The sequence below is a fragment of the Macrobrachium rosenbergii genome, chromosome 42 (assembly GCF_040412425.1).
Source record: "Macrobrachium rosenbergii isolate ZJJX-2024 chromosome 42, ASM4041242v1, whole genome shotgun sequence".
NCBI classification, from domain to species: Eukaryota; Metazoa; Arthropoda; class Malacostraca; order Decapoda; family Palaemonidae; genus Macrobrachium; species Macrobrachium rosenbergii.
The window spans coordinates 55,722,091-55,743,755 of record NC_089782.1 but is presented as its reverse complement, the minus strand read 5'-3'; the positions used below and the strand labels follow the sequence as shown (position 1 = coordinate 55,743,755).

Here is a 21,665-nt window from a genome sequence, read left to right as displayed (position 1 = left end):
TCCAGTCGGCGTTAAAGGGTTAATATTTGAAAATTAGTACTTATTATTAGGTAAATCATTTATTTATCATGCAAAACAAATATTCTCTCATCTCAGTAAGAGAAAGGAGAGAGAAACGTTATGTATTATTTCATCTTATTACATATTATTTAATCTTACAGTATTATATTATTATTATTATTATTATTATTATTATTATTATTATTATTTAATCTTATTAATCTTAATATTATTTGAAAATTAGTAAATCATTATTTTATTATAAAAAATGTATTTAGTCATGAAAATAACATCAAAATACACTAATTAGTGAATATTTTTCGACAAAAAAACCCGTGAATGGGCGAGTTTTCCAGCAAATAATTTTCAAATAGGTTCTACAGAAAATCCCGAGAATTGTGAGCCTGCAAATCCGGGGGATTTACTGTATTACTGAAAAAGAGAATCTTAGTAATTAAATCACTGCAAAATAATGTTGACAAGAAAAACAGTAAAACTATGCTATATAGTTTGTGAAATGTTTTGAAGATTATGATTACTGTAATAAGAACAGTTTTTGTGTAATCAAGACTGCATCATCTGTTCGTTGGCTGCTGTTTAAAATGAATTATTTTAAATTACATTCTAGGTGCCAAGTTAGATAGTTCTGGAACAACATTAGCCGTAGTTGCAGCGTGCCAAGCTCTTGGCTACAATGATGTCCACTTGGCACTGTCTGAGGATCACACCTGGGTAGTTTTTGGAGAAAAAGGTCAACATACAGTTGAAGTCACATGGCATGGTAAGTGCTATTATGGAATTATCATCTAAGTACAGCTTTATCTAAGTGATGTAGTCTTTGCATGATAAAATATGAGAACTGAGAAAATAGTGGAAGGTTTAAGAGCATTTGAAAGATATGAAGTAAGTTACTCGAATACTCTGTCATAAACTGTTAAACTTGAGATATTGTAGAAAAATAGTGACATTTTGGAAAATGCTTTTGTTCCTGCACAAATACTTTAAAAACCTTCATTCTGTACATCGGGATTTAGTTTGCAAATGCAAACTGGAATGGCCATTAAAACTTCCTGAAAAAAGTAGTTGACTATCAACAGGTAGAGGGAAGCCCTGCCCACCTATTTGGCCTGCACTCCATTTTGCTTTCAGCCGCCGTCGCACGCAAACTTCTTTTTTCGACTCGTTCCGACATGCTGTTTTGTTTACATTTAAACTTTGTTTCACTTGACTATTCTTGCCCATTTTCTGTTTATTGTTTGTGTGGTTTGTTTGGTTCTGAAAGGGAACAAACCCATGACTTGTACAAGCCTTTCTGTGCAACACTGAGGAAGCCTTTGGCAGTACAGAGCTGTACTGGTAGGAGATTCCTCTCTCCCATTGAGATAGACCCACATACACTGTGCATGTTTTGCAGAAAGCATTTCTGCAACTACCACAGCCCATGTTCTGAGTGCCTGGAGTGGCTTTCAGAAAAGTGGGTGAAGTTTGCTGCTAAGAAGAAGTCTAGGAAGACATCTGTGTAATCAGGGGGCAACACTGACAGTAACACCAAGGGAGGTCTTTGGCACCTTCCTACAGGCAGTCCCCCACTTATCGGCGGCATCAGTTAACAGCGTTTTGGTTTTACAATGCTTGGCTAACGACAATGTTAACCAGATTTTCAGTGCCTGTAAGTAGTTTATCGGTGTTGGTAGGCAGTTTACCGGCATCGGTAGGTGGTTTATCTGCATCGCTAGGCGGTTTGTCGGCATCAGTAGGCCATTTATCAGCGTCGGTAAGCGATTTTCAGTTCCGGTAAGGAGTTTATTGGTGCTTAAGGCGTCATAAACGCCATTTATTACCATAATTACTATGATGTTCCAGTTATTGATGATTTTCCGTTATCGACGCTTAGCAGGAACAGAACCCCGCCATTAACCCTTAAATGCCAACTGGACGTATCGTCAGTTGACTAAAATTGTCTGTCAGGTGACGAGTGGTAGTACCGTACATCGACTACAAAAAATTTCAACCTTCAGGCAACTTTGACTCGACTGAAATGGTCGAAAAATGCAATTGTAAGCTAAAACTCTTACATTCTAGTAATATTCAATCATTTACCTTCATTTTGCAACAAATTGGAAGTCTCTAGCAAAATATTTCGATTTATGGTGAATTTTTGAAAAAAACTTTTTCCTTACGTTCGCGCGGTACCTCGGCCGAAAATCTCAGAAACTCTTTCGTCATTTTGTCATAATTTTTGCACCGTTTTATATTAGCCATTACATAAAGTTTTATATATGAAAATGTGTGCAATTTCATGTAGAATACAACAGAAAATAACTCATGGTTGTAGCTTCTATCAGTTTTGAAATATTTTCATATAAATCACAATGTGCCAAAATTTCAACCTTTGGTCAACTTTGACTTGACCGAAATGGTCGAAAAACGCAATTGTAAGCTAAAACTCTTACATTCTAGTAATATTCAATCATTTACCTTCATTTTGCAACAAATTGGAAGTCTCTAGCACAATATTTCAATTTATGGTGAATTTTTGAAAAAAACTTTTTCCTTACGTCCGCACGCGGTAACTCAGCCAAACATCTCAGAAATTCTTTCGTCACTTTGTCGTAATGTTTGCACCGTTTTATATTAGTCGTTACATAAAGTTTTATATATCAAAATGTGCGCAATTTCATGTAGAATACAACAAAAAATAACGTGGTTGTAGCTTCTATCAGTTTTGAAATATTTTCATATAAATCACGATGTGCCAAAATTTCAACCTTCGGTCAACTTTGACTCGACCGAAATGGTCGAAAAACGCAATTGTAAGCTAAAACTCTTACATTCTAGTAATATTCAATCATTTACCTTCATTTGGCAACCAACGGGAAGTCTCTAGCACAATATTTCGATTTATGGTGAATTTTTTAAAAAACTTTTTCCGTACATCCGCACGCGGTAACTCTGCTGAACATCTCAGAAATTCTTTCGTCACTTTGTCGTAATGTTTGCACCGTTTTATATTAGTCGTTACATAAAGTTTTATATATGAAAATGTGCACAACTTCATGTAGAATACAACAAAAAATAACTCATGGTTGTAGCTTTTATCAGTTTTGAAATATTTTCATATAAATCGTGAAAAATAGAAAAAATTCGACCTTTGGTCAACTTTAACTCGACCGAAATGGTCTAAAACTGCAATTATAAGCTAAAACACTTACAGTCTAGTAATATTCAATCAATTACCTTCATTTTGCAACAAATTGGAAGTCTCTAGCACAATATTTCGATTTATGGTGAATTTTTGAAAAAACTTTTTACATCCATGCGTTACGAATTCACGCATCATTTTGTGATAATATTTTCTCTGTGTTGCTTTGATCGTTTTGCAATTTGTTATATACCAAAATCATCACAATTTAGTGTACAATACAAAGAAAAAAAATCTCTTAGCTTTAACCATTTTGCTGACAGCGCGATTTGTATACAATTATATGTGAAATTTTTTTTTGCCCTGTCATATATTTCAATATTTATATATGATAATAATATTTATTTTCATTTCTGATGGTTGCATACTAAACTTCAGGCAATGACAAAAAAAGGAGCCAAAAATGAACTCTTAATCTTAAAAACTAAGCGTGCTGTGATTTTTTGAAAAAAACTTTTTTTCCGCTTCAGCGCTAACTCCCGAACGCCGCTGGCATACGGCAGACATTTTTGTAAATAGAGACTCGACGTTTAAGGGTTAACTGAGGACTGCCTGACTGATAAGCTGCCACCTATTGTTTTAACTCCTAAGGAGGGTATTTCCCCTTCACTGACTCCCATTGATTGTTCAGTGGAAAGCTGCGAAGGGGTGGTGAGGTATCCACTCTGGCATCTTTTAGGAGGCCTTGCCCCACTCCGACAGGGAGTTCCACTGGCAGACACTCTCTCAAAGGACAGAAGGTTCTCATGCTAACCCACCTTGTCATTCAAGTATTGAGGAAGCCAAGAAACTTAAGGAGTTTTGGCCATCCTTGGGTCTCTTGGGAAGCCTAGTATTTGGGTGTTGCTTGGTCACCTGTCAGGTAAGGTGGCTATTAACTGCTTCAAAAAGTTAAGTATACCTTAGTTTTACCAGACCACTGAGCTGATTAACAGCTCTCCTAGGGCTGGCCCGAAGGATTAGACTTATTTTACGTGGCTAAGAACCAGTTGGTTACTTAACTGCTTCAACTTTGACCATAACGATTGATGGTCAGTGTATTGGCTGGCTCTCATATTGCCCCTACGTAGGCTGTCACCCCATATATGACTTCGGTGATGTGTTCTGAGGAACTGAGGGTGGTACTCATTTGTTCCGTGTCTTCTGCCTTGACCTTGGCTGCTCTGAAGAAGTTAAGGAAGCACAAGAGAAAGTTGTCATCATCTGCATTGTCTTCATTTGTTGCTTCTGCTGCTTCCCCTTCATTTCTACTGCTAATAAAAAGAAGAAGGAGGTTGCTGTGTCCCAATAGTCAGTCTTCATCTGCAGAGAGGACCGATGGGGGTCTCACTAGCAGTGTGTGAGTGCTGGTGCATCCATTGCCTTGTGCAAGGATGTAACTGCTACCTCGTGGATCCTCTGGTCCTATGGGTACCAGTCCAGTCTTTCAAGGTTCTCGGACCATTGGTCTGCGACCCTCTGATAGCTTGGCCCAGTGGGAGAAGGTAAGGAAGGAGCAAGAAGTTGCTCGGTCACCCCTCTCTCGCTCTGCAACGATAGCGGCCCAAGGGTCCCTGGACTGATGGTCAGCAAGAGGAGGGCCCCCATCTTGCTTTCCTCTCCTGTAGAGGTTTCAACCTCTCAGAAGGATGTGGCACACTTGAGGGACAGCCCACGCCCATGTTCACTTGGGTGAGACCACTCTCCCTGACCTATGAGACTGTTGTCACTGCTGGTTGGTGACCGCTTATGGCCCACTTTCCTGAGAGGGTCTTGGTCTTCTCCAGGTTGAGCAAGGGTGCCAAGGGCTGTCCTTTAGGCATTACCCAGAGGAAGTGGTCATACAGGTCTGTGGATTGGGACAGGGACCATTCATTCCCGTTTTAGTCCTACCATGAGGGTTTACAAGCCTAGCTCGGCCCTAAGACCAGATAGATTGTACGGTCACCACCCAACTTACGAACATTCAAAGATACAAACAGACAGGGTCACAAGTTCAGATTTTGCTCTATGCGCCTATTCTTCTAGAAAATATTTTTGCAAAGAACAGAAAAACACGAGGAGAACCTGTTTTTTTAACCCCTTCCCTGATTATCCCAAGAGTTCTCGTGATTAAGTACCATGTATTCTTACAATCACAAGAATACTCATTCATACTCATAAAATATTCCTACTTATTTCTGTCTTCACGATTTAACTCGCCCTGTGATGAATTCCTATTTTTGCTATTCCCTCTACCCTGAGAAGACATTTACCTTTTGAACTTCCAATGTCAAATGCTGCTTCAGTGAAATTATCTCCAAGTTCATAACTTTCAAAGCATGGAAAAATACTAAGTTTTATTTTCTTCATTTTACCTTTCTAGCATCCAAGGTAATTCTTTATGATAGTGCATGATTTAAAATTGCAGTGAAAATAATCTATGACTCCCGAGTTCTCGGGAATGTAAACATGAACAAAACTTATGCACTACATATTTAAAACCAACTGATGAACGATTCAAGATATGAATGGCTGTCTGGAATGTAACTCATTCTTAAGTAGGGTGGTGACTGTACACATAAGTGGTGGAACTGTTTCCAGGGGGCTCTGAGGAGTTTCCCTCCCCTGCAGAGGGAGTAACTCATGAGATCTGGGATCTGGAAGGGTCCAAGGGTTCATTACCCCTGAACTCTCATACTCCCGAGTTACAGAGGCACTTTCAAGAGGTCATCTAGGCTGATTGAGGGCATCAAAACATTCCCAGGTCCTTGATTGGCATGCAAGGGTTCAAGCTTTCCAGCGGGATTTTGGACCAGGTGAATTTCCTTATCTCTGGGCAAGACAATTTACTTTGGTCCAGCTGGTCTGGTATGATATTCCTCCACCTCTAGCCTGTCAGAGGAAGTATTACCATCCTTCCTTGAGTACCATACTGGCCAAGCAGGTGGACCTGGACCTAATTCGGTTAGTGCCCCATGTTACTCTCTATTGCCTTCATACAGAAAATCTCTCACTCTCTGAGGCGAAAGCAGTGGCTTTGGAGTTGACTGCTATGGCAGTGCTCCAGGCTTTCAGGAGACTGCTGCTGTTTTTAGGGGTAGGGCCATTACCTACCTTGCCCACCAGACAGCAAACCTGTGATCAAACCCAGTTCTGGAGAGAAGGGATGCAGTTCCATACCACCTCTTACCTTGCTGCTTCCCTTGCAGCAAGGTAGAGAACATGGTGGACATGTTGTATGCAGTGAACAGTGATCCACTGGTCCACCTGGTAGTCATAATTCCTCTTGGTCTTCACAAGGCACTGTGGCCAAACCTTTGGGTGCAACTGGTCCTTCCTCTTTGGGACAGAGAAAGTACCAGGTTTCCTCTGTACCTTGTAGGGGCCCTTAGTCTTCTGCCCTGGTAGCAAAGGGTGCCCACTTGCACCCCTTTCAGCCTCCTGCCTGCCCTGGGGAGGGAGGCAATGGCAAGAAGGGAGGAGGACACTAAGGGCAGCATTCCTCTCCTCCTGCTAAAAGTGAAGCATGGCAGCAACATGGAGTGGAGACCTGGGTAGTAGATGTTCTACAGGAAGGGTATCTGCTGTCCATAAATCATTTAGCTGCCTACTTCATATACATCTAGTTAACAACTCACTACCAGGTGCTGTCCTGTGTAAGGAAGATCCTGCAAGTGTTTTCTTTCGAGTATGGAAATAGACCCACTTGTGCTGTACATGCATTGAAGGAAACATTGCAGTCTGGAGGCTCTTTGTTCTGAGTTCCTGCATTGGCCAACAGAACAATGGGTACATTTGCAGCCAAGAAGAAGGCTAGGAGGATCTCATCAGCGTCATTGGAAGGGAATACTCTGCCACTTTCACTGAAGGAGGTCTTTGGCACCTCCCTTCTACCCGCCATTTTGACTCCTAAGCCAATTGCTCGTTGGAGAGTCAGCGAGAGGAAGAGGATGTTCACTCTGGTATGTCATTTGAGGCTTTGTTTCACTCTGAGGGAGAGTCTTCCACTGGCAGACTGTCTATGGGTGAAAGGGAGACCAAGCAACTACGGGAGTTGTGGCCATCCCTGGAGATTTTGGGGAGCCCAGTGTTAAGACTTTGTTGAGTCACCCCTTTGCTGATTCGGTGACTCTCATGACTACAACTACGTGACAGTGACCACTTCAACGGTCATCGTCTACTCTGCTGGCTCCCTCACTGTGCCTGTGCATATGAGTAACTCCTCACACCCTCCACTGTGAAGTGTCTGTAGGAGTTAGGAGAAGTTCATTTGTGATCCTTTACTACAGCTTTCACCTCAGCAAATGTGAAGAGGAAGATGAAGAAACGCAAGAGGAAGTCATTGCACATCTTCCCTATCAACTTTGACTGCTAGAAGAAGGAGGCTGCTTCATCTCCCCACTGGAAGTCTTGCAGGACTCCCAGCGGTTGGTCTTCTGTGTAGAGGACCGATAGGGCTCTGACAGTAAGGACTGTACCACTGCATTTGTTGCTTCTAGCAAGGATGCAACTGCGACCCCTAAATCTCCTGGACCTAGGGGTACTGATACTGGACTGGTGAGCAAGGCTGGCCAGTCCAGTCAGGGTTCATGGGCCACAGGACTAGAATTATTTGACAGTTCAACCTAGCAAGAGAAAGTGAGGAAAGAGCATGCCGGTGCTCTCTCACTCCCCTCCCGTTCTGAAACATAAATAGCTTTGGGGCCCCAGGAATGTTTCCACCCAGTCTGGTGTTGCATGCAGATGAGGCAAAAGGAAGTCCCCCACTCCACCTTCCTTGTCAGTAGAGGTGGGTCGGTGACCATCCACAGCCTGGCCTCCTGGCTGGACCTTCGGTCATTCACAGGGGCACACATGTCCTCGTCGTCGAGTGGTCGCACTCCTGACTAGGATGGTTCTTTCCGGAGGCAGTGGCTGTCTGGAGGTAGGACAGTACTTACTTATCCCACCAGACAGCAAACCTATAGTCCAACCTGGTCCTGAAGAGAAGGGATGCCATGGTATCCCAACTCTCAAGGAGTTTTCGACTGGGGTCTGTACTCGACTCAGAAATGGACCTTTGCTGGAGTCTGCCTCTCTCATCACTCAGAAGTAGACCTGTACTGGGGTCTGCCTCCCTGTTCAGCCTGAGTAAGGTAGATATTGCAGTAGACAGGATGCATGCTGACAGCAAGGATGTTCACATAAGGCATCTTGGCCTTTGCAAGGCACTGCACCCAAACCTTTGGGTTAGACTTGTCCTTCGTTTTCAGGACAGAGGAAGGCCATGACTTCTCTACTTCTGGTAGAGCTCATCAGACTTCTGCCCCTGTAGGGAAAGGCAAGCAGCTACGCTCCTTTCAGCCCCCCACCTATCCTTGGAAGGGAGGACATCAAGGCTGGCATTCCTCCCCACCAGCTGCCAAAAGTGGGAGGGGTGACTGTTGAGCCATTGGGCAACTTGGCAGTGACACAGAGCGGAGACCTGGGTAGTAAATGTCCTGCGGGAAGGATATCTTCTTTCCTTCGAGCCCCCTTGACATGGGGCCACCCTAACATGGTGGGGGCTCTTGAACCCCTGCTATTTATTCCTGGGTTCTTCAAGAGTATATATATATATATATATATATATATATATATATATATATATATATATATATATATATATATATATATATATATATATATATATATATATATATATATATATATATATATATATATATATATGTATGTATGTATGTATGTATGTATGTTGGGCCCGTTTCTTTTCCTTCATTTTCCTTCAGAGGACCCAACATTAAGGTAGCGCAACTGGGGTAGTGGAGTGGAAGTTATTTAGAGCAGGAACAAGTGGTTCTTTAAACAATTAAATAAAATCCAAAGGACTTATGGTTAGGGGGGAAATGATTAATTGTTCCCATTTCTTCTTTATTTTCAATTCTTGTCTTACAGTTCCACCTATAGTTTCTTAACTGTTTCTTAATTGGTTCGAGACTTTAAAATAATGGTTTCTAGAGACTTAACGAAATAGATTAAGGGGACTACTGTTCTGAGAGTCTATCCTTCACTAACACACTTCTTCTCTTTCTGTCGTTTGGTTTCTTTTCTGCTTCCCCTCACTTCAGAATAGTTCTCTCTCTCTCTGTCATCTCACTCTTATCAACTCTGCTTAAACTCTCCTTAGACTCTCTCTTTTGACTCCCCTCAGACTCTCCCCTTCGACTTTCCTTTTTTCCTGTCTGCCTGTCCTTATATCTCCCATTTTCCCTTGTGTCAACCATGACGTCATCTTCTGGGCAGGTACTGCTTTTCCTGAGGCATCTCCCCCACTTGCTTCATTCCAACTCTTGGAGGTGTGTTTTAAGGAATTCCTGTTTATTATTGGGTATTTGCTCCTTGTAGGACGTCTCTAGGTCTCTGGCGTTGATGGCATTTGATTGGCCAAAACATCTAGGCCTGACCTGTGGGAGTGGCTTATTTCCTTGGGCTCTCCTTTGAAGTCAAGGGGTGGTGAGGGTGTTTTCCCACACACCTTACTAACCATATGTTCCCAGGCGTTTCCTTTGCAGGACCTTCGTGGATTTCGAAGGCACGACCAGATGCGATTTCTCTTAGTGCCTCATTAGTGTTTTTGTGTTCTTGAAGTTATGGTTGGCGACTTGTTGTGAAAGGTGGGGAGATTTATGAGTTCGAGGTCCTTTCTACTGACCCAAATGGAAATAGGATATTTCCACTTAGAAAAAATACATTTTTCTCTGTTCTCTTGCTACAGTCTCGACCATGCTACTTAACTGTCTCCTGACAGTTTTCTATATACAAAATAGTATGGACTATGAGGGCTCCTAATAATGTGCACATTTTGCATGACAAATTCCTTCTATGAATCTGGCTTTAAGTATTAAAACAATCGTAAATGATATATAAAAGAGCAAAGAAATATTAGCAATTATCTATCCAAGTTACATTTGGATTTACTCAGCCCTCATACCTAGCTCCTATCAGGTGGATTTTAAATTCTTAAAAGTAATCAGTCTGTACAATCATAAGGCGGCAATCTTCATTTCTTGGCCGTTCTTCATGGATTCCTTGTTGGGCTTGCAGCTACAAATGAACGATAATGTCCTTACTTGTATCTTGGGTGTATTCAAACATTGTGTGAGTAATATGTGTAACTTACTTGTGTACATGGCTTGACTTTATCAGTGTAGATATAAACTTCTCTTTGTATAAGAAACTTCTACATTTTTAATGACTAACTCAAAAGTATGACTGGCAACTTGGGTTGAGAAAACAAAGTAGTACTTATGAATATTTTTGTGACTGGCAAAACAAATTAGTAAGCTTTCGCTATTTAAGGTATCTCTAAGAAACGAACACCTTAAACGTGTTAGTTCTGTGGGAAAATAAGTAATTACTATTTCTACTTTTAGTGTTAGTATAGATCATGCACTCCTTTCAATGTTGACATGTTATGGGTTATGCCAAGACTTCTCCTCAATGAGGTATCTTTAAAGTACTCACAAATCTTACAAACTGTATCTCTCATTTCTTTACCTTTTACTTCTATGATTAGTACACTGATACAAATATTCGTGATTTGAAAACAAGATTCTCGTTGCAATCATTTAAAGCCCCGTCTTAAAATTCTACCTTATTCCTCTGTTAGTGAAAGTGGGTTGCAATTCCCCAAAGATGACTTTTAACTCTCCTGGCTTTAATATGTTATGTTTCAGAAATTTTTACTTTACTCTCTTGCTCCCTAAGTAATTCCCCTCAGTTAAAGAAAAAATAAATTCGAAGTTATGGCACCTTAACCCCAAATCCTTTTGTTACAAAACCGACTAATTAAAGTAAGTATTGCAACATTATAAAAAAAATTGTTTCATTACTAAGTCAACCAATGAAGGGAAACTCAGCAACAAAGAAATCAAATACAGGGAATAACAGGATGAATTGATGGGTTTGTTCTTATCATTATTACTGAAATGTGACTCTGAAATATCTTCTTCTAATTCTTCAGTCAATTCTGCCTCTTTAACCTCCTTAGTTCTCTTGACCTTATCTTTATTTATCGAAAAGTCTTCTTCTTCTAATGATTCAGCATATGTGGAAGGTGTTAATTCGTTCACTTTTTCACTTTCACCTTAGTCTCTTGCATGTCTGTGACCTTGTATGGCCCTGTGAATTTAGTGGTTAACTTGTAATTAATTCCACTTCTTACTTCCTTCTTGAGGTAAACTTCATCGCCTATCTTGTAATCTACTGGCCTTAATCCTTTTTGATGCTTGTCTATCATATTCTTCTGAGCTTCCTCTAAATTCTTGTGCAATTGCTTATGAATTCCCTTGAAATTCCCAATTCTTATTTTCATAATGTCTTCAGAGTAATTAGGCTGTATTGGCTGATTTAGCCACACATATGGTAATCTTGGTTCATATCCCATTAAAGCCTTTATGGGTGTTGCTTAAGTACTTGTGTGATACTTAGCATTTAGTGATAATTGGACTAAAGGTAAATTGACGTCCCAATCAGGATCCTGTCTTACTGTATGCCTTAATGCTTCTAGAACCTTTCTGTTATTTTTTTCTGATAAGCCATTACTAGCTGGATGATACGGTTGTATCGTTACCTTTTCTACCTTGAATGCATCACAAATTTCTTGAACTAATGAGTTATTGAACTCAGTGCCATTATCAGATATAGTGAGCTGTGGGGCAGAATACGTACAAAATATCTTATCAAAGAGAGCGATTGCACGCTCTTTAGCTCCTTTACTAGTTAATGGTATTAACTCTGTATATGTAGTGAGTGCGTCAATACACGCTAATATATTTCTATTCCCCTTACTGGTGGTGTGAAGTTTAGTGATTAGGTCTATGGCTGCTCTTTCAAATGGAGTCTGTGGGATGGGATATTTCCCTAGAGGTACTTCCTTATCTGTTCTTCCCTTGTAACTGTTGCAAGTATTACAGCTCATCACGTAATTACTAACGTCCTTGTAAATTCCTTTCCAGTGAAAAGATCTCTTAACTAGTCTAACTGTTTCATCCCTTCCTGGGTGAGCTCTCGTCATCATCATGCATTAACTCAATGATTTTATTTCTTAGGCTCTTTGGTACTATTCTTTTATGGAGTACTCCTAGTGGTTGATCAAACGGGTCACACTCATGACACATCCAAACTAGTACATCGTCTATGACGTTTACCGCATCTATGGGGCATCCAATTCTAGACCCAGATCAAACTTGTGACTGCCTATGAAGTCCATTAAGAAGTCTTCCTTCAAGACCAACCCCAAGAAGTGAGAAGTTAGTCCTCCATGCCCAAGTAGGAGCCAGACTTCTACTTTATTGGAAGGAATGGGAGCGCAGAGGAATGGATCCTTGGGTGCTCAAGGTTCTCAAGGAGGGCTGCGCCATTCTTTTCGTGAAAACTCCTCCCTTAGTCACATCTCCAGTCGCCTTTACAGCCTGTTCAAAAGGTTCCACAAAATTTTTGGCCCTTTCTCAGAAAGTCAAATCTGTTTTTATCTAGGGAGCGGTGGAAGAGGTGCCAGATCTCCACTCAGAAGGTTTTTACAGTCGCCAAAGGCCCCCGGGGGTTGCTGGAGTTCCGTTCTGGACGTCAGCGCCTTGAAAGTGTTCTTACTGAAGATGAAGTTTCATATGGAGACCTTTCATTTAGTCATGTCTTTGGTACAACAGGGGGACTGGATGGTCACCTGGATATGCAGGATGCTTATTTTCATGTTCCTGTCATCCGGACTCATGGAAATTTCTATGCTTCATTTTTCAGGGTAGAGTACTACAGTTCCAAGCCCTATGCTTCGATTTGTCGATGGCCCCGCAGGTTTTCACACGAATCCTTGTTCCTCTAGGGAATTGGCTTCACCTTCTGGGAATCAGCATCAACTTATACCTAGACAATTGGCTTCTCCACTCTTCTTCGGAGGAAAAGTGCACGGAGGACTTGAGAAGAACTTTTCTCCTGACACAGGTGTTAGGCATTCTCATAAATGAAAAGAAATCCCTTATGACACCGACTCAGGAGATTCCCCATTTAGGGAAGATACTGAACTCTCGGACTCTTTGGGCTTTTCTGTCGCCCAAAAGAGTCTACAACTGCCTTCAGACTGTCAGTCAGTTCCTTTCTCTTCCCTCCTGCTCGGCAGTACAGTGGATGAGTTTTCTAAGGACCCCTGCATCAGTAGAGCAGTTTGTAAAATTAGGCAGACTGCACATGAGACCCCTTCAGTTTTTCCTGAAAGCAAACTGGTGCAGAAAGACCCAACCAGACCCTTTCGTCTTCCCGATTATGTCAAAAATCAAAGAGGATCTCCAGTGGTGGTCTTGCAAAGAAAGACTTCAGGAAGGGAAGTCTCAATACCCCGTGAGCCTCAACCTTCAATTTTATTCAGACACCTCCGACCTAGGCTGGGGCGCTTTCCTGGAAGGCTGGGAAGTCTCCGGAACATGGACAATGGTAGAACGGAAGTCTCAGATCAATGTAAAGGAACTGAGAGCAGTTTACCTGGGACATCAGTCCTTCTTGGATCTAGTCTGCGGCAAGGAGATAGTAGTGCATGTAGTCAACACCACTGCGCTTTCTTACATTCACAAACAGGGGGGCACTCATTCCTTCTCTCTGTATGAGACAGCAAGGGATCTCCTTCTGTGGGTGGAGGAGAATCAAGTCACTCTTGTCACCCGATTCATTTAAGGGAGAATAAACGTTATAGCGGACGAATTAAGCCGCCTCAAATAAGTCCTTCCAACCGAATGGACCTTAGACCCATTAGTCTGTGACGATCTGTGGAAGCTATGGAGCAAGCCCACAGTGGATCTTTTCGCAATGTCAAGAAATCACAGTCTTCCACTCTTTTGCTCTCCAGCCTCGGATCCCCTAGCATGGGCCATGCTTTTGGACTGGACGGGCTTAGATGTGTACACCTTCCCTCCCTTTGGGATGATCAGGGAGGTAATCAATAAGTTGTCTGCGCATCAGAACACCTCCATGAGCCTAGTCACTCCCTTTTGACCGAACAAGGAATGGTTCCCAGATCTGATTCGGCTCCTGGTGGATTACCCAAGACTCCTTCCACAAAAACATTCGCTGCTCAGACAACCCCACTTTCTCAGATTCCACCAAGGGTTGTCCGCTCTGTCCCTGACAGGCTTCAGACTGTCAGGTGCCTCATCAGAGCAAAAGGCTTTTCTAGACAAGCTGCAGAGGCGATTGCAAGGTGCAGACGAGCGTCTTCTACAGAGCTCTACCAGTCCAAATGGGCAGTCTTCAGAAGATGGTGCAGCTGCTATAACGTCTCTTCTTTTGAGACATCTATAAGTCAAATAGCTAACTTTTTGATATTCCTGAAGTTTGTCAGGAAGTTATCGACCTTTACCATCAAAGGGTATAGGTCATGCTCAGCTCAGTTTTTAAACACAGAGGAATGGATCTGTCTTCTAGTCAAGATATCGGTGACTTGATCAAATCCTTCGATACATCTTAAGAAAGAAAGTTCTTCCAGCATCTCTTGGAACTTAGGTGTTGTACTGAAATGGCTTTCAGGTCCTCACTTCAAACCTCTCCATTCTCTTTCCCTCAGGTATCTCACCAAGAAGACTCTCTTTTTAGTGGCTGTTGCTATTAAGTATACCATAGTTTTACCAGACGACTGAGCTGATTAGCTCTCCTAGGGCTGGCCCGAAGGATTAGACTTATTTTACGTGGCTAAGAACCAATTGGTTACTTAGCAATGGGACCTACAGCTTATTGTGGAATCCCAACCACATTATAACGAGAAATGAATTTCTATCACCAGAAATAAATTCCTCTAACTCTTCATCAGCCGGCCGCGGGTATTAAACTCCGGCCCATCAAGTGACAGTCTGAAGCTCAACTGACTTGGCCAGCAAAGGGCTCGGCTGTTGGTATTGCCAAACATATTAGCAAGCTACAGGCAATAGACAAGAGAGTAGGTTTTGTGCAAGGGGGTGCAGTATGGTCTCTCTCTCTTGGTTTCTTTGCAAAAAACGAGGACCCTTCCAAGCCCTGGCCTAGATCCTTCATCATCAAGAATCTTATAGACGTCTTAGGGCCAGAGGAAGAAGAAAGACTTCTCTGTCCAGTGAGGTGTCTCAGGTACTACCTTCATAGGACGGAAAAGATTAGAGGACCTTCAAGCAACCATTGTTGCTCTGTAAGAAACCCAGTTTGTCCGCTCTCCAAAAATGCCATATCCTTTTTTCTGAGAGAGTTGATATCAGAAGCCCACTCTCAGGTCCAGGAAGAAGTCTTTCCATTACTTAAGGTTAAGGCTCATGAAATTAGGGCAGTCACAACTTCCCTGGCATTTAGACATAACTTGTCTCTCTCTCTATGATCTTGCAGTTGATGTTCTGGAGATACAAGTCCATCTTCGCCTCACACTACCTCAAGGACATAGAGACCATGTTTGAAAATTGTAAAACTTTAAGACCTTTATCTGTGGCTGGCATGGTGCTGGGAGAGGAAGCATAGGGAACTCTGTTCCTTTGTTATCCACTCGCCTTGACTTAAGGTTTTGAGTCGATGGGGAGCCAGGGGTTACTTTGTACCTGGAGTACCCATCAGTTTTGTTTTTAATGGTTTGGGTTATGGTTTTAAGTCTGTGGTGTAGGTGATAGTGTTATTATTTTTTATTCTGGTCTTTGCCAAGGGCATGGGCATCTTTTAAACTTTGTCACCATACAGCGTACTTCCTCCACTGCAAAGTTTCCGCAAATGTAGGGGCAACCCTTGGCTACACTGCCAGGCCCACTACAAGTTGAGAGAAGTGCTGACCAGAGGAAACAACAAACATTTATTTAATGTTAGCAACCTTTCTATTTCAAATTCATTACTTACTTAATGCTTTGGAGTAGAATATGTCCATGCTCTTTCCCACCTCCTAACAATGTGGAATCAGCTATGTAATTACTTTGATAAGTTACTTATATAAAAATGACATTTTTGTGATAAAATAAAGTTTTATATATACTTAACCAAGTAATTACATGATCGGAGCCCGCCCTCCTCCCCTTGCATGGACATTAGAGCATGAAACGAATTGAGCTCTCTGCTAAGTTGTTCCTTTGAGTCCCGGATAATGGGCGGGACCTTATCACCTACACACAAACGATAGAAGCGCCCCATGAATTTTGAATTTTTAAGCTGCCATAGGTTAGGGAACCAATAGCTATGTAATTACTTGGTAAGTGTATAAAAAACTTTATTTTATCATAAAAATGTCATATTTCTGTTCCAGCCACCATCCACCTACGAAGAGCTGATGGTCCTCTGTAAGCCCTATGACTCCCCTATCTCCTTTGATGATAGCATTGTCTTCTGTAAGCCCTATAGCTCCCCCATCTTCTTTGTTGATAGCATTGTTCTGCTTCTGGGCCTGGTCAATAGCCGTTGATGAGAAATGCCTTCCAGATTTGTTAACAACAAAATTTCCATTTTGGAACTGCCTTGCAACCTCTGGGTGTTGTCTCTGTAGGCTCATCATATCTCAGAGATGAACTGGAAGCCATCGTGCGCAATTGACGTTGTTGGCAAAGAAGTACGGTGTTAGTTCCGACAGAGATTCACGATACAGTGCGAAGTTTCCCTCTCTAAATGAACATATTATTGTAAAAATAATCAACTCCATGTTCAAAATCAAAAGCCAAAATTGAGAATGTGGACATTCTTTCTTCTGTGTCACACCATTTTTCTAAAGTTACAGATTCCTCTTCACTGTCTTTCTTCTCAGCAGAATATGCTCTATACTGTACTGTCTTTCTTCAAGAGCTTAAATAAACTACATGCTGTAATCTGATGGGCTCAGCAAGTCTAGGTGACCTTGGTAACGGATAGAAATGAATCTGCAGTGCCTGAAGGTGCCACATCAGCTTCAACAAGTACCCTGTTCCATCCACTGCCCTCTAGTATCAACTATAGCTTTCAAGGCTGTCATCTCAATATGAAGTCCACCAAACATGATTACAAACTCATCCTCCCTACATTTGTCAGGCCAACGCCACGGTATTTACTTTGCCAGTGTGTAAAGTGGCTGGTCAACTGTAATAACTGGTGGTTGTCCTGGGTTAAGGAATGTTACAACTTCCTTGGTTTTTTCCATTATGCTTGTTGGTGGTAACATTATGAGCTTGATCTTGCAGAAGTGGCAGCAAAGAACTGATGCTGGTCACAAAATCATTTATCCTTTGTTTGCTTACCTGATCCACTAACCATGTTACATTTGATGAATCATCTTCATCTGTGGTGTCATGGGCCTTTTCCAACCATTCATATTCAAGCTTGAGTCCCTTTTGGAGAAGACTGGGATCTGGCAAAGATACATCATCAATGGTGCTTGGTTCTGGATTCCTTTTGCGGAAGAAGGCTGGTGGAATGTTCTTGAATGACTCAGGAAGATCAGGAACCTTTTATGTCGACTGTCTGTAACATTGGGCAATGTGCGTACTTCCCCTTTTTCCTCTGGATTTGGATGCTGGAACAATGAAATTCTTGTACCATGGAAGGATATACTGGCTGTTGCAGCTGTTGGATTGTGGTCTGTGTTGTCTAAAGCAGATGTTGTGAAAAGTCCCATTCTCAAAATAGGTGGACACACAACATCATTTTCCACATATTGCTTTACTACACTCTCACCTCACTGCCCTGATATTTCCAACACTCTGGCATATGATATGCTAATTCCATTCTCATGAAGCTCGTCAATTAATTCTCTTGTTCTTGTTTTGGCAAACACTTTCATCCCAATATATATGGGAAAAGGTGTTTCACGGTGTTTTGCATGCCTGCGGGTTGTTTAGCCTTCAGTGAGTAGCAGTTGTATTGTAAAAGTTGTGCTGGAGCAACATCTGACAGTACAGCACCATGGTCCAGATGGGACCTGATGTCAACACCATGCTCAATGCTGCAAACAAACTGTAGAAGTGCCTGTGGAACAGCTTACTTTCCAAGTCCTTCATGTAAATCTTGACTGAATTTTGTCTTATGAGCAAGCATTTCTCTTCGAATGATATCTGCAGCTTAAGCCAGATGAATAGCTTCACTGTACTTGCTAGCATGAGACAGAATTGTGCCAGTGACTTTTCTGAATGCAAGAAGAACATCACGCCCTTTCCTATGGGCTTCAAGCTCAGGGATCCTAGAGAGTGACTGCTCTTTTAACCTGGTGGTATTGATGTCTGGGAAGTGTACACCTCATTGTTGTAGCCAACGCTTGTATAGGGAAGTTAGATCAGCAAGCCTGAATATTACAGGTGATGTTTCTGTATTAGTAACCTTGCTATCAGTGATGCAGATAACAAGTTCAGAAAAAGCCACAGGATATAACTCTTTCCATTGCTCATGGTGATTCTCCTCTTGCTTTATCGCATAAAGGTGTACTCTCTCTGGGTTGTGTAAGTCTGCCAAGCATTGTGGCTGATACTTCAGTTCTTGAGCAACAACATCACAAGCACTTAACTTTGTAAGCTTTCCAAGGGTTAGGGTCTTGGCACATTGATTGATCCTTTCATTCAGCTGCATTGTCATTGCTTGTCTTAAATTTGATATTTCAGCCTCTTCTTCACACAAAAAGCATTGTAACTTTTGAGGGTTGAGTATTTGTTTGTTTAAAATTTTACATAATTTACTATAGAAATGCATAAATTTTTTAATTACTTTACAGTGTATTATTATTACAGGCAGTCCCCGGTTATTGGTGGGGGTTCCGTTCTGAGGGTGTGATGATAATCGAAAGTTGCTGCTTTTCAGCACTTTTTCGGTAATTTTTGGGGCTTATCGGTGCCAAAAAGAGCTGGTTTTCAGATACCGCCGTCTCTGTTAGGTATGTATCGGCACCAATACCTAATTATCAGCGCCGATAAGTGGAAACCGGCAAATTTTCGACACCAAAAATTGCAGATTTTTGTCGCTAAAGAAGCCCTGTTAAACCTGATTGCCGTTAACCGAGCCCGCCATTAACCAGGGATTGCCTGTATTATTATTATTATTAAAGGATTTTGACAAAGGAAAAATCTATTTCTGGGGAGGGGCCCGTGTCACCCGGTGAAATAATCCATTCAGCACTTATTTCTAGGTAATTCCGTTGCTAGATACCAGAGAAAAGCTAAATGTAAAGCTGGGGTTACTACCCCCAGAGTGAGCTCCAAGAAATGGAGTCGTATATTTCATCAGTCCGGATGGACAGCTGAAAACACATTTTTCGCCACGTTCCGCCTTGAGCAGAAAAGTCTTATGAACAGTTTCACCTGGAGAATTAATCTTTTCCCCAGGTGGGCGTTGTTATGGTCTGTCCGGGGCTACTAATGTTAATCAGAGCCTCCGTTCTCGTGGGTGTCTACCTTATGGGCGGAAACAATCTGGTCTTGCCGGGCCCTATCCCAAGTCCGGCAAAAAGTTCATGTAGTTCAAGTGCCCCCCTGCTCAGGCGGTGGTGCAGGCTCTTCAGGTTCCTGCCCCTGGGCAGCCGTCGAACCTCCAAGCAGGATCGAGTCTCTTCAGGTAGGCAGTCCCCGGTTATCGGGAATCTGCTTTTTTGATGCTTGTGTAGCAACAAAAACTGGCAATTTTCAGAGCCAGTATGCGCCGATTTCTGCTTATTGGCACCAATAATTGTGTATTGGCGCAGATACATACCTAACAGATGTGTTGATAACCGAAAATTGCAATTTTCGGTGCTTATCAGCATTGATAAGTGCCAAAAGTTACCGATTTTCAGCGATTTTTGCTTACTGTCACGCTGTCGGAACAGAACTCCCACCGATAATTGGAGACTGCCTGTACTTGGGTTTTGCCAAAACCTTGAGTACCCCAAACCAGCACTGGAGACTCTGCTCCTCGGTCTAGTTCAGGCACAGAACAGGAGAAGGTTTTGAAGCATGCAGGAGCTTCTGCTCCTTCTACCGGTACTGTTCCAAGTGCTTGACCATGTCCCGATCACATGCTCCTACTTGAGGGTACGATCTCTTGTAGAAGCATCGAGGAGGTCCCCCACACAGTCTTCTTCTTGCATGGAGGCCACGGCCTCAAAGACGACTGGAGCACATTGAGAGAACAACCCAAGTTCACACACGAGGGTGCACAACCACTCTCCTCTGGCCAGATCTCTGTCACATTCGCGTGATTGACCCCACTTGCCTGACAGGAGCCTTTGCGTATGTTCGCGTGAACCTCTGCCTTCTCCTAGGGACAGCGCCTCACCGCGTTTGCATGATTTTTGGCGATGATAACTGGATTTTCGGTGCCGACAACCAAAGATCAGCGCCGATATCCACCTAACAGAGGCACCAATAAGCGCTGATATTTGTCAATTTCCGGTTATCTGTGACTTTTGGTTATCGTCACACCGTCAGGAACGGAACCCCCGCTGATAACCGGGGACTGCCTGTACTGTATCTAGCTTTATTGTCTCTGATGCTCTGGGTTCATCCGAGCCTTTTTCGAAGGAGAGTGGCTACTCACACACACACACACACATCAATCTTAAAGGTCGAGAAGTCTGACAATGGAACATAATAGAGTTATTCACACTTCTGTTCAACACGTCAAAGGCTGGTCTCCTTCCTTTGTTCTTACATGACCAGGAAGGAAACCCAAGTCAACCAGTTTTAATAATAATAATAATACTTTGTCTTAGTTTAAAGATGTATGGCCTCCTTCCTCTTGACAAAAGGAGAAAGGAACAGACAATAAATAAACTTGTTGGTTACAATAGCCAGGTCTCTGTTGTCTGACATATTACATGGTTTTTCCAGCCTTATCAAGTAATCATTTACAATCCCATTACTTGATGGTCTGGAAGTCTCGCGACTGCACAGCCCATGTGTACAGTAGCCCAGAGGTGTGAGATCCCATTCTCCTCTCCCCTCTCAGACCAGGAAGGAACATCCTTGGTTGGGCAAACTTTCCAGTCACTTAAGAGAGCACCCAGATTTCCTCCCACCAGGGGGTAAGTCTCCTAATGCTTAGAATGCAAGTTTCTACTTGTATAGAAACAAACAAATAGCAATTTTGAAAGTAATTTGTATTATTCCTAACATACAAACCAGAAGTTCTTCACATAACAGTCCACCTGAGCCACCCATATCATCTGGCACCTGGACCAAAAGTTAAAGTGGCATGCAGACTGACAGGTGGGTGTGGCCTCATCCTGCATGTCAGTAGTTAACTACCTTGTTAGTAAGTTTTTAACAGCTGTCCAGCTCATGTTTGCAAGTGTATCCTACTACTGTATAGAGAACTTCAGCTTTTTATATTAAGAAAGATACAAATTATTTTCAAAATTTGCTATATTTGGATACTTACCTACTTGTAAAGTAAACCCTGCCCAGCCTCCTCACAATTTTGTGGGCTGTCGTGAAGAATTCTGACAAAAGCTAAAATATTCAAAACACATCTGTTGGAGAGCAGGTGAACTAGACAGTCGTCTGCATCAGGCAGGCAATCTTCATTTACAGTCGACCTCGTTAAGCCTGACCTC

General features: G+C 42.2%; 1 protein-coding gene across 5 annotated transcripts in view; it reads left to right on the top strand.

Moving 5' to 3' along the window:
- Positions 1 to 21,665, top strand: part of Mnn1 (menin 1) — a 253,722-nt gene that overhangs the window by 148,211 nt on the left and 83,846 nt on the right. For 4 of the 5 annotated variants that reach the window (XM_067086513.1, XM_067086512.1, XM_067086516.1 and 1 more), the window contains exon 3: positions 629 to 781. The exons of the other annotated variant lie outside the window; for it this stretch is intronic. In XM_067086513.1, the coding sequence (XP_066942614.1) occupies positions 629 to 781 (153 nt within the window). The remainder of the gene's footprint in view (positions 1 to 628; positions 782 to 21,665) is intronic. 5 annotated transcript variants of the gene reach the window in all.